Here is a 13,612-nt window from a genome sequence, read left to right on the forward strand (position 1 = left end):
GTTGAACCCTTGGTTTTGGAGATTCTGGAGGCGGCTTGGGGATCCGGAGGAAGTCCAGGAACATGGCAGTCGCCACGTCACAGGACTGTTGGAGTGACATCGTCAAACGCAGGCTGGACATCCCTGCTGTCAGTGTTTGAAGGGCAGAGTGGGGACATGGGTCTCGGAAAGGTGCGGTTTAGGGTGATGGGATCTGAAGTCCCAGGCTGCCCCACAGTGTCGCCCTTGACTGTCGGGGACACCCTGGTGCTGGTCTCTGTTTTACGCACTGAGTCCTCCCCTCAGTCTGTAAATTCGGTTCTCAACTCCTGAGCCTCACACGAAATACAGTCCTCGAAAACGGGAACCCGGAGGGACAGCAGGCTCCGCGCGTGCTGGAAGGGATGGTGAACTTGGTGACAGAGGCCCAGGGCTTCTGTGTCACAGTAAGAACAGGAGCAAGAGACAGACGGGGGACATGCCAGAAGCAGGCTGCCCGGGGTGTGGTCTGGAGGCACAACCCATGTCCCTGGGCGGTGCAGAACCCAGACCGGACAAACCAGGGCACATGGAAACCCGTGGGCAGGAGCCCATGAAACAGCCTTTACTGTTTCTTGACCGTAACGTGTAAATTACAGAGTGAACATTCCGTGGAAGACAAAACCTGCCAAACAATTGAGTAAGATGAGAAATAAAAGCTGGTCATACTTAGTCACTCCTGAGCAGGTGACTTCTCTGTAAAATCATCATGAAGCACCTACTTAGGTTCCAGTGGAAATTAAATGAGATACTACACGCAAAGTCCACATAAGCACTCAGAATGTGAGCTGCCCATCACTGGGCGTGGGTTCCTGGGCGTGAAAGGACGTAGCAGGAGCTGGGCTCAAGCGTGTGCCACAGGTGGCTTCCTGTGGAGTCACAAAGTTCAATGGAGTCGGCCTCTATTTCAAGAGGAAAAAAGGGACAGTCCTAAGAGGAGTCAGATCCAGATTTTGATGCTTTTCTGTGACCACCAAATTCAGATTTGAAAGAAGTTTCATTTGGGGCCAAAACAAATCTACTCTAGTGGGTGCACCCCCAGGCCGTCCGCCTTCACTAGTCTGAGCGGATTGATTGAGGATAAAAGGAGGCCCGAGGAAATGGCCCAGTCAGTAGGGAACGGAAATAAATGTCTCTCTAAGCTAAATGGTGGTCACTGAGAATACTTAACCACAAAGTGATCATTTCTCAGGAAAACAGCAGTCGCCATCATTCAAAAATGAGAATGAGCCTGGCAGGTGGCGCATGCCTGTCATCCCAGCAGCTTGGGAGGCTGAGGCAGGAGGATCGCAAGGTGGAGGCCAGCCTCAGCAACAGCGAGGCCCTGAGCAACTCAGGGAGGCCCTGTCTCTAAATAAAATGCAAAACAGGGCTGGGGACGGGGCTCAGGGGTTGAGGGTCCACCCTGGGTTCAAGAATGTCAACAGGAAGCTAGTGTATGAGCCACACACTGTGCTGGTCACACAGGCAGGATCTGCCCCTGCGTGTGGCATGTGCAGTGCGAGCTGTCCCCCAGCTCTGAGAGATGGATGCTTCCCAGGACAAGACGGACGAGGATGTCCCTCAAAAAGAGCCACAGACTGGTGGCTTATGGGATGGGCTCAGGAACACAGGTGACCTTTCTCACCCCCGGGGTCTAAGGGGCGTTAGGCAGTGCCAGCCAGCCCTGCAGTCAGGGGTCAGTGGGGACTTGGTGACTTTCCTAACAGATCTTGTGTTTGATTTTAAAAGTGGACAGCGGCCAGCGGTGGAAGTGAGAATGCGTAATAAAGATCTCTGTAGCCCAAGCCCACAGCCTGCCTTGTGCTTCACGGTGACAGCAACGCCCTCGCTCCACGCACCGGCACCACACGGGAATCCCCGGGAGGCCCTGTCCCCTGGCGTTGTGCGGCCTCCCGGGGCTCCTGACCACTGAAGGAAACCAGGAGAATAACTCGGACCCCTGCCTTTGGTCAGTCAAGGGAGCCCCAGTCACCAAAGACCAGGTGAAACAAATGGTTCATGTGACAAGATGGAGGAAGGAGTAAGGGGACAGGAAAGGCCATACCTGCAGGCGTGGAGGAGGGGCAGCGCCCTTGGCCAGGGAACAAGCAGTCCAGGGAGGACCTGAGGCCTGGTCCCATAGAGGAGGGGACATCGTCATAGAGTGGAGGAGGCTGGGTTGTTCGGGCCTCGTAGGCCGTTGTCACAACTCTGGCTTTCCATTGGGAACTGGAGGAGAAAACAGTAGAGGGGGTAAGTAGGAAAAGGACCTCGGCCAGACACGGTGGCCCACACCTGTCATCCACGCAGCTCGGGAGGCTGAGGCAGGAGGATCGCCAGTTCTAACCCAGCCTCAGCAACAGTGAGGCCCTAAGTACCTCAGGGAGACCCTGTCCCTAAATAAAATACAGAATAGGGCTGGGGATGGGGCTCAGGGGTCGAGGGACCCCGGGTTCAATCCCCAGTAACTCCCTGCCCCCCAAAAAAAGTACATCCTGCCTGTTAAAGGTCATAGTAGCGACTCTTGGAGATTCACAGATGGGACAGGAGGGCAGTAGGGGTTTTTCTGGCCATCCAGCAAACAGGAGTGGCTGAGATCCAGGGGGTGACTGAACATGGGGATTCTGAAGGGAGAACCCCAGGACCTGACCCATCACAGAGCTGCCAGCCCTCCACAGCGTTGTACCAGGGCCTCATTGGAAAACCCAGGACTTCAGGACCACGTGGGCAAGAATGGCCAGGGAGTGGCACTGTGGTCCTGTAGACTGTCACAAGGCCACAGCAACTCCAAATGGGAAGGGTGCTGGTGTCCCACAGGCAGAGCCAGCAAACCAACACCCAGCATAGTGACAAACAGACCAGGACCATGGTCATCTTCGTATATGGAGAAGGTGGCTCTTCATGTGATTGACACATACAGCCCAGCCTTGGTGAGTCCCCTACAGAATGACTGAAGATGAGGCTGGCTGTGGTGCCCACCTGTCATCCCAGCAGCTCGGGAGGCTGAGGCAGGAGGATTGCAAGGTGGAGGCCAGCCTCAGCAACTGCGAGGCCCTAAGCAACTCAGTGAGACCCTGTCTCTAAATAAAAGGTCTGGGGACAGGGCTCAGGGGTTAGCACCCCAGGTTCAATCCCCAGTACCCAAGGGGGAAAAGGAAGAAAGAAATGGAAATGAGACAGAAGCCCAGGGCCAGCCCAGAAGGACAGGAAGCTTCCTCACAGACTCAGCTGGACGTTTCTGGAGGGTCGTTCGATGTCTCCACAAGCAAAAGATAATACTAGTCACGCTGACGTTGCCTCCTCCAGTTGCACCTTTGCATTTCGCAGTGGAACCTTCTAGGGCTCTGTATGAAGGTACCTGCGCCCATGGCCACTCTGCGGAGCTGCTGGTGAGGGGACATTGCCAAGTCATGAAGCCACGCACTTGCTCCTGTTCGGGGTGAACCCATGTTCCACACAGACACTGGTGTGTCCCCAGACCTGAGCCTCTGCTTGCTGAGAGAGAGAGAGAGGCAGAGAGGGAGAGAGGGACACAGCAGGACTCATGGGTTGTGCCCTACCCCCTGGGGGTCCAGACCGTGAAGGTTTTGTCGTGACCACGTCTGCTGCTTGCATCTGAGAACACGGGGATTGTGACATTAAAAAATCAACTTTGTAAGACGCTTCCAGGCCAGGCCCTTCAATGTCCCCCCGCCCCCCGGCCCTGGATGCTGAGGCATAGGGTCCCTTCTTGGACAAGAAGGGACAGAAGCCAGGTCAACAAGCCTGCACCTCCTACCATGGGTCTTAGTAGCACTGCGGTGGCCGGTAGAGGGGTGAGCTGTGCCCTGATGTCATAGCTCGCACGTTCCCATGGAGAATTTGGGTGGAATTGAGCATTCAAAGTCGATTTGTGATCTGATTTATTTATTTATTATTTTTGTGGTACCAGGGATTGAACCCAGGGGCCCTCAAACCCTGAGCCCCGTCCCCAGCCCTATTTTGCATTTTATTTAGAGATAGGGTCTCCCTGAGTTGCTCAGGGCCTCGCTGTTGCTGAGGCTGGCCTCCACCTTGCGATCCTCCTGCCTCAGCCTCCCAAACCACTGGGATTCTAGGCGTGGCCACTGCACCCGGCAGCAGTGTGAGCTTTATGATTATTGTTTTCACTTTCATACAAAAACCTCTGGGCATCATGGTGCCAGGTTTCTGCCTCCTCTCCATGGCTGCCACCGTGAAGGGAGTTGGGAGGGGCGGCGGGAGGGCAGGGCCTGAGCCCGTGTCACTCCTCCTCCAAGAACAATCCCCTGGTCCCTGCGTAGCCGTCCACCTGAGTGTGGGGAAGCAACACGTGGCGATGGAGTCTGGGCGAAGCGTCTTTGTGGTCAGGGGTCCATTAGCCCTGGGTGGGCCCCACGCACCCCCCTGCGGCAGCTGTGGCCTGGCGGGCGGCTTCCCAAGGGCAGGCTGGGCCCTGTGACCAGGGGGCCTGTCTGCCTCAGCCACAGGGCGCCTCTGCTGCAGCCATCCAGAGAGGTTGGACAGTCCCCGCAGAGCAGGACGCGTTCAGCCCAGCTCCTCCTCGTCCCCCTTCGACTTCAGCCTCCCAGGGTCCCCAGGCGCCAGGCCCTGTTGGTGGCAGGAGCGTTGATAGGAGGTGAGGCGCAGGTGGCCACAGCCTTGCTGGGTTCTGTTTGGTGACAGTGATGACAACATCTCTTGTAGTAGTTTTCTACATACTGTCCCTCTCCTGGACCCTGGTGACATCCAGCCCTCCCTCCCCTTTAGCCCTGGGCTGGGAGGTGGCTTTGTGCTCTGCTGAGGTCTGAGTGTTTGCTGCCGAGAACGCGGTCACCTCTCTGCCCAGTGGTCACCTGTCTGTCTGGGAGGCCCAGAGAGATCCTGAGGGAGTCCCCAGCTAGAATTGGTCACTTCAGGGTAGTGACTGTGACATCCAGTGCCTCAGGGTTCCCAGTACTACTTCATGGTCTCCCTGTCACTGAATCAGTGGCGCAAGAGACACGCACACCTGTGCCCAGAGCACGAGCCAGCCCCTCAGCGCCACGCGGTGAGGGCCACCGTCTCACCGCCGTAGCAGGTTGGTCCTGGGGTAGGGAGGCAGGAGTACCTGTTGAGCGAGTGACAGAACACACTCAGACCACTTGAAGGTTCTAGGTAGAAACTGTTAAAGTCATGCACAAAGCCAGCACCCCCTGGGTCCTGTGACCTCCCAGGGAGATGGTAAATAGCCAAGGCCTGACTCTGAGCCCCTTATGTCAGTCACCCACTAGCCGGACGCCGTGGCCCACACCTGTCATCCCAGCAGCTCAGGAGGCTGAGGCAGGAGGATCGCAAGGTGGAGGCCAGCCTCAGCAGCGAGGCCCTGAGCAACTCAGTGAGACCCTGTCTCTAAATAAAATAGAAAACAGGCCTAGGGACGGGGCTTAGGGGTGGAGAGGCCCTGGGCTGAATCCCTAGTACCTCCCCCCAAAAAAGAAGTTACCCCCTTTATTAGTCACTACAATCTTCTGACATTTAGGTTCTGATGTCCCCAGTTTCTAGAGGAGGAGCCCAAGGCTAGAGAGACCAGCCCACCAACAACCCTGTAGCTAGTGGAGGTGAGACGAGGAATGGAAGCCACGGTAGAGTGGCCCCAGAACTGGCCCCGAGCTTCCTGGCTCATGGAGCACAAGAAGACCCTGTCACTCATCTCGGACAAGCAGATCCGGAGATCGCAAGGGATCCTAGTGCACCGACCCGGGATCAGGGAGGCCCCCTGGGATTAGGGTCAGGCGAGCCCGTCAGCGCACGGCCACATCACAGGCCAGAGAAAACCAGGCCGTGGGTGACAGGCTGTCACAGCCTTGGTCAGTGGCAGGACCCAGCAGATCTCAAGTAACAGATGACAGGCATCTCAGTGTCGGGTTACCCGAGGTGGCCATCGAGACCAGAGGCAGCCCACCACCAGGCAGTGACCAGTTCCACTTTATGGAAGGCGCACGGAGATGGCCACCCCGGGAGGAGGGACAATTTGTGTCAGTGCTGTGGTGATCGGGCCCAGAAAGCCCCCAGGAGCCTGCTCAGATAGTCCAAGGAGCAGTGGCCAAGACACGCTGCCCATTGGCCCACGGAAAACCAGCTCTTCTACAAGACTGTTCAGGGAAAACATGAAATACAGCTGATAATGTCTAATCACATAGTACACGTCTCCAGGTCACCTAGAAATGGCAGGGGAGCCAAGCGTGGCGAAGATCCGGAAGGGGCCTGTAAGGGACTTACCTGGAAATGCTCAATTCCTGTTAACTTACGCATTTTCTTCAGTTCCTTCCAAATCCCAAAGGAATTTAAAATTTAAAAAAAAAATCACTGGTCAGTTTGAAGCTCATCTGGGTGATAACCAGACCAATCCAGCAGGTTGAAGGAGCCCGTTAAAGTGGGCTGGCCAGGAGAGGTGGCCCACGCCTGTCATCCCAGCAGGAGGCTGAGGGAGGAGGATCATGAGTTGGAGGCCAGCCTCGACAACAGTGAGGCCCTGAGCAACTCAGCGAGACCCTGTCTCTAAATAAACTATAAAAAGGGGTGGGGACAGGGCTCAGGGTTGTTAAGCACCCCTAGGTTCCATCCCCAGGCCCCCCAAAAAGTTAGTTTATGACAGATTATGAACTATTTCTGGTGATAGTCCATCTTCTTTTCTATGACAATTTTTAACGCCTTTATTTCCTGTTACCAAATCAGGACCTCGGTCTGCTGCCCATTGTTTACCTTTCATTAAGTGCAAAGCAAGAGTGTGATGGTGACATCTGACAGGATTAATAGGGTGATCTCTGGTTCTGTGTACGCAGGTCTGGATTCTCCAGTAGATCGACCCCCGGGGTGACATCCACCCATTTAGCCAGGAAGACACCACTTCTGTCTCTGTCTCTTGTTTCTTAGACGACATAGAGTGTGACCCACATGTTGGGCATTGAGCTCTTGCAAAATAAACAAGAGATGGCTTTGATTTATCTCATTTGTGTTTTCTGATGCTGGTAGCTGACCCCGGGGTCTCACGAGTGACAGACACAGGCCTCACCACTGCAAAACTAAAGGGTGAATGTCATCCAGACGTCCCTTCAATCCTGTCTGCTTTTAAAAGCAATGTAAAAGGTACTTTGTACTTTCACGAAGCCTTTCTGGACTCTACAGTGGTTTTTCTAGTATTCCTTGAAATATATTTATTTCAGTATATTTATTTGAATTTAAAAATAATCAGAAGAGGAACCTACCTTACTCTTCGGAGGCTTGCCTTGCTACTTGAGACTCCTGGCAGACATTTCCCCGAAATTGAGACTCTCAATCTGCAGCAGAGGTGTCATGACATTATATTAAACCACCTGAGAATCTGACTTACAAAATATTCTAATTGGCAGAAACATACGCGGACCGGGTCTCATTGTAGCAATATTAAAACACAGAAAGGTACATGAACTAGCGAGGGACAAAGTCCTTCCCACCCTTGATGTGTTGATTTTTTTTTTTTTAAACCAGGGATTGAACCCAAGGGTGCTGAACCACTGAGCCACATCCTCAGCTCTTTTTATTTTATTTTTTTCCATTTCGAGTCAGGTTCTCGCTAAATTACCTAGGGCCTCACTAAGTATAGCTGAGGCTGACCTCTAAATTGAGATCCTCCTACCTCAGCCTCCTGAGCCATTGGGATTCTAGGTGTGCCCACCACACCTGCTGTCATGTTTTCAGTACAACTTTGCTTTTGGTATTATAACTTTGGTGTTTCTAATATATTTTGTTTGCCACTATTAGTAATGACAATGTTAACTTCTAGACTAGAAATTCTCATAAAAATTCTACTGTGTCCCTTTTTTGCTGACAAGAAAACATGCTTGGGTGATCAAGAGATTTTAAAGCATAAAGTGTGGCCCTGAACAGTTTCAAAAGCCGGATGGAATAGTATAGAGACTCAAGGCCCCAGGAGCTGAGGTGACAGTTCTTGCTAATAAAGAGGCCCTGCGTATCCATCTTGCTGTGGCTCGGCCCTGTTCTGCTGTCTGAAAGTGAAAAAAGCAATTAGAAAAGAGAAGCTAGACACAGAGCAGTTAGAAACCGCATACCTGTCATCTCAGCAACTCGGGAGGCTGAGGCAGGAGGATCGCAAGGTGGAGGCCAGCCTCAGCCAAAGTGAGGCCCTAAGCAACTCAGCGAGGCCCTGTCTCTAAATAAAATACAAATAGGGCTGGCGATGGGGCTCAGGGGTCAAGGGCCCCTGGTTCAATCCCTGGTACCCCAGAGCCCCCCAAAAAAACCTCAGCAGATGTAGTGGTCTGACATCTCCCTGCGAAGGGCCCTGCCCACCGTCACCCTGGTACCCTTTGCACTTCAAAGAGACGGGCCTCAGAGGCTGAGGAGGAAAGCGGTGGCCAGTGCATGGGTAAGACAGTGGCATGTGGCACTGCGCCTGTGACCCGAGGCTTGGCCCCTGGCCGGCCTACCTGGGGCTAATCCTGTTGAGGATTTCAGGTCCTTGGGCACTGTAGACTGACTGTCCATGGAAATTCTGTCCCCAGTGCCACCTCAGTGGGGCCAAGATCCACCAATGGATGGCTGGTTGGATCTGCTGGGTCCCATCTCTCGTTTCAGGAGCCCCGGAATCCACTCAGAGGAAACTCAGAGATGGCCAGTGTGGGCCTCCCTGCCTCCAGGGAGGCCAAAGCAGCTGCCCATGTGGGAGCCTCCCCAGGCCCCTCAGAGGTCCTCCAGGATCCGCTCTGACAGCCGGGCTCCAGTGCGTCCAGGTTCCGGTCCTGCAGGTAGGCCAGGTGCCACTGAGCCCCTCAAAACGTGCCAGTCTGGGGACAGGCTGGGTGGGGGGACTGGCACCGCATCTGCACCCTGACCACTGTGACCCCCACCACCCCCACTCGTCGGCCCAGGCCCGTCTCACATCCCAGTCCCCAGTAACCCCACTTCTCTCTCCCCAGCCCGTCTCCCTGCACCTCTGCAAGCTCTTACCTCCGTCAGGACTGGCGCACCAGGTTTGTGGCCCTGCGTCCCCTGCGTCCAGTTGTCCTGACGGTCTGTGCCCAGTTGGGTGGCTGTCTCCCTGCCCTGCTGAGGGGTGCAGTGTTGGAGGCTGCCCAGGCTGGCCGTGGGGGTACCTGTGGCTGCTGGCCCTCCCCCCACGTGCCATTGTACCTGCAGGGCTGAGGGGTCCTTGGGCCACACCAGCCCCCGCCCTAGGACGGCACCTCACTCCAGCAGATAACGCCTTTTGTCTTCCCTCTTTGTTGGGAGAGGGGCTGGGGACTGAACCAGGGGCCCTCGACCCCTGAGCCCCATCCCCAGCCCCATTCTGTATTCTATTTAGAGACAGGGTCTCACTGAGCTGCTTAGGGCCTCGCTAAGTGGCTGAGGCTGGCCTCCACCTTGCGATCCTCCTGCCTCAGCCTCCTGAGCTGCTGGAATGACAGGCGTGGGCCACCACACTGGGCTGTTTTTTCCCATTTTTTTTTCCCACCCCACTTGAACCCCTGCAGGACAGGCCCAGCCACCCCTTGGTGCACCCACAGAGCCGTAACTTCAGTGGGCCTTTGAACACCTGCCCATCCAGACTCATGTCTGAGGGCTGGGATGGGAGGAAGAGGCTGAGGAGCTGCGGCCCCTGGCTGTGGCCTGTCCCGTCCCATGCACCTCTTGACAGGAGCGTCACTGTGGGGCATAGGTGACCCTAGAACAGGCACCGGACAGACGCCGCAGGGCGAGTTTGGCAGCAGGGAGCTCCTGACACCATAGTGCTAGGCAGGCCCCTGCAGGGTGAGGGTCACCGCTGTGGGTGCGCTAGGCTCCCAAGGGACTGGCCAGGGCTGCGGGGTAACTGGGGGCGGCGGCCGGGCGCGGGGCACACGCCTGCCATCCCAGTGCCTCAGGAGGCTGAGGCAGGAGGATCGCCAGTTGGAGGCCAGCCTCAGCCACTTAGCAAGGCCCTCAGCAACTGAGCGAGACCCTGTCTCTAAATAATACAGAACAGGGCTGGGGACGGGGCTCAGGGGTTTAGGGCCCCTGGGTTCAATCTCCAGGAAAAGATCAGGTGGCGAAGGCAGAGGCCGGGCCTCTAAAATGGGGCGATGGCGGGAGGGCCCTGCTGTGGGCTGCGAGGGGGGAAGCTGGAAGGACCTTTTTGCCTTGTTTCCTTGGTTTTTAAAGGATGCTCCATCAAAGCTCTGAGCCTTGAGGTCAGGGAGACCTGGGTCTGGACCTTCCCTGTCTTTTGTCACTTAGTACAGTCCCAGACCAGTCCCCAAAGCACGTGGGCCCATTTTGTTGCCTGTACACTGGGAATCAGCGCTGGGTGACTGACACATGGGAGGTCCCCAGGGCAGTGGGACGTGGGGGTGGAGCAGGACAGAAGGCCAGTGTTGGGATTGTGGCCAGCCACGGGCTGGGTGCGCACACAAGACAGGTGAAGGGCGCAGTGTCCCCTTCCTGAACTGGACCAGAGTGACCCAGCGGCCTGCTCTCTCGGGCAGCACCTCCCTCTCTTCTGGCCCTTCTATTTCCAGGCCACGCAGCGTGTCCCCTCTCTCTGGACCCACATCCCAGAGGCAAGCTGGCCTTGGGTCAGAGGGGAGGACTTTGGTCTGTGTGACCTGGGAGCCCGAGGAGCCAGGCAGGAGATTCCAGGGCCACCTTCCTCTGCTGCGCCTTGAGCTAGGACCAGGCTGGGACAGTGAGGGCCAGGAGGGGCCGCAGCCCCCGGCCCAGTACAAGTCACTGCTGGGTCCCTGGGCCTCCTTGGGGCGGGTGGGCGGACTCTCCTGGGCCCACAGTGAGGGCCTGTGGGAGCTGCTGGACAGACAGCTGACGGGCCTTGCTGGCGGTTACCTCCGCAGGATGACCCCTCCGGTGAAGGAGTCCTGCCTCTGGCCCTCAGCCCCCAGCCCTCGGCCTTCCACCCCTGCTTCACCCTGGATTTGCCTGTCTACGTCCTCCAGGTTGGAGTCCTTATTTTTTATTATTATTATTATTATTATTATTATTATTATTAGGGGGGTGGGGGTACCAGGGATCGACCCCAGGGGCCCCCCATCCCTGAGCCCCATCCCCAGGCCCTTTTTATATTTTATTTAGAGACAGGGTCTCATTGAGTTGCTGAAAGCCTCGCTGTTGCTAAGGCTGGCCTCCAACTTGCGATCCTCCTGCCTCAGCCTCCTGCGCCTGGCTATTATTATTCTCTTATTAATTAACACTGTCCTCCAGCTTTGAACTCGCAGGAGTGGGCTCATGGTGCACAGGAACTGCTGAGCTGGGCCTGCCATTGAGACTGCGGGTGAGCCAGTGACAGGGTGCCCTGGAAGCCCAGAGCTGCTGCTCCTTGTCACTCTACTTACAGACAAGGTGACATTGAATGTACCTGGGAACTATTTTATACTAAACTCCAGTTACTTTCTCCTGAGAGAAGCAAGCCGGCCACTGTTTAACCCGGACCCACTCATTAGTCATTTGGGCGAGTGGCTGGGGTCAGGAGCTGTAGGTGACTCGGATCTGGATGTGACACAGTGGAAGACTGTAGCTGGTCAAGTTCCCGACAATCTGGGTTCAATCAGTAAAGCACTTGCAGGAGCCTGTAAAGCTGGGCTCCCAAACAGGTGGAGGGGCTACTTCAGGGGACAGCTTGGCAGCTTGGCAGAAAACCTCAAAAGTGTCTATCCTAGCCGGGCACAGTGGCCCACGCCTGTCTTCCCAGTGGCTGGGGAGGCTGAGGCAGGAGGATCGAAAGTTGGAGGCCAGCCTCAGCAACTTAGTGAAGCCCTAAGCAACTCAGTGAGACCCTGTCTGTAAATAAAATGCAAATTAGGTCTGGGGACGGGGCTCAGGGGTTAAGAGCCCCAGGGTTCAATTCCCGGTACCAAAAAATAATTCAAATAATGTCTCTCCTGCTCACGGAGCCTATTAGACCATTCTTGAGGAAGTTAGGTAGTAAGCTGATGATGAGCCCTAGGTATTCCCCGCACCCCCTGATGGTGACACAGTCAGGATGTTTCCTATACAGGGAGGTGACTTAGATGGGGGCTGGTGCAGCGGGCCCGCTGTCCTGCTCAGCCACTGCTGACACGGACGTCTGCTACCTTGGGAGCAGAGCTGTGTCCCACGGGCGAAGTGGGGAGCGGGTTCCACAGCTAACCCAAGGTGATCTGGTCTTTGTAAGAAGGAGCACAGTGCTCAGATATTAAAGAAGCGGGTTAGTTGGGCAGGGGGGCGCGCGCATCAGTAATCCCAGCAGCTTGGGAGGCTCAGGCTAGAGGATTGCAACTTGGAGGCCAGCCTCAGCAATTTAGTGAGCACCTCTCAAAATAAAAGGGGCTGGGCTCGGGCAGAGCCCCGGGTGTGTGTGTGAAGCCTGGGTTTGGAGCAAGGAGAGAGCACGTTGTCCTTGAAGGAGAGTCGGGTGCCTTACAGCCTCTGGCTCTCTGGGGGCCTGTACCTTGCTGTGACAGGTGGCTGGGATCTCCCGCCCTGCACTGCTATCCCTCTCCACTCACCCTTCCCTTGCCTTGGCAGGAGGTCCCTACGGACCCCGGAGGCACTGCCGGGCCAGCGGCTGCACAGGCACCAAGAAGCACCATCAATCTCCGGGACCTGCAGTGACACCCACCCTCCTCTGGAGCAAGTCCAGGCCGCGCTTCTCCAGGTGACACCGATGACATGGTACAGGGGGCTCAGAAGCCCCGCTTGGTGTCCACCCAGAAGCCGCGCCTCGTTCTTCAGAGACTTTGGGTTCATTTATCAAAAACTTTTATTTCCATCAGGAACCATCTGGGCCGAACTTTTTTGACACTGTCATGACAGGGAGGTGCCCTCTTGGGCGGTGCCTGGTGTGTGTGGCTGCCTGTCCCAGGTCCCAGAGGATCTCAGTTTGTAATTGTTGCGTCAAAAGGAAAAAAAAAGACGTGTGTAGGAAGTAGGGCAGAGTCAGGCCCTGCTCCAGGACAGCCCTGTCCCCGGGGCTCTCCCACCCGCAGCGTTTTATTTAACATGGTGTGTGCCCAGGAAAGATCTAGAAATCCCATCTTCTGTGACAGGCCACTTCTCAGTGCTTGGGATGGCGGTCAAGGTGGGCCCGTCTTGCCAACCTTAGCCCCAGGGTGAAGCCAGACCCCAGTTCCAGCAAGACAGACAGACAGCGAGTTTGGGAGGAAGGTGACCAGGGGTGCCCTGGGACTTGGGTCCAGCCAACGGGGAGCTGCGCATTTGGAGGCAAGAGTTAAAAAAGAAAAAACCCTTTTCAGATGCCGTCTCCAAGCTCCACGTTTGGCTATTGTCAAATAGTAAGTGACCACGGTGCCTAACGCCATCTGCTGAGTACTGGGACTACTGTGAGGGACCGTGACAGTGGAACGCGGTCGGCTCTTACGGTGGAGGTGGCCGGTGTACCCACACTGCGCCCACTGCCCTTTCCCCAGGGGGTGTCCCCTGGGAGGAGACGCCCATCACCTGGCACACACCAGCTGGTCAGTGCCTGGACACAGGGGTTAAAACTGGCTGGCGCAGCGCTGGGCACCGAGGCTGCCTGCCTGGCCACGGCCCCTCGGAGTGCGAGTGAATAAAGGTTTTTGTATTGTCGTGCACCAAAGGTCTGTCC

At 56.0% G+C, this 13,612-nt stretch overlaps 1 protein-coding gene across 3 annotated transcripts in view; it reads left to right on the forward strand.

Annotated features, from left to right (window-relative positions):
* The window catches only part of Zxdc (ZXD family zinc finger C), a 28,906-nt gene extending 15,342 nt beyond the window's left edge, over nt 1-13,564 (forward strand). For 2 of the 3 annotated variants that reach the window (XM_076841159.1, XM_076841160.1), the window contains 3 exons: nt 8,614-8,783; nt 10,863-10,964; nt 12,532-13,564. In XM_076841159.1, the coding sequence (XP_076697274.1) occupies nt 8,614-8,783; nt 10,863-10,964; nt 12,532-12,618 (359 nt within the window). In that variant the 3' untranslated portion in view covers nt 12,619-13,564. Of the gene's footprint in view, nt 1-1,749; nt 3,918-8,613; nt 8,784-10,862; nt 10,965-12,531 lie in introns of those variants that run through there. The other variant, XM_076841161.1, reaches the window with a different exon arrangement.
* Nucleotides 13,565-13,612: the final 48 nt, after the last annotated feature.

Source organism: Callospermophilus lateralis, chromosome 20 (assembly GCF_048772815.1).
Source record: "Callospermophilus lateralis isolate mCalLat2 chromosome 20, mCalLat2.hap1, whole genome shotgun sequence".
Taxonomy (NCBI): Eukaryota; Metazoa; Chordata; class Mammalia; order Rodentia; family Sciuridae; genus Callospermophilus; species Callospermophilus lateralis.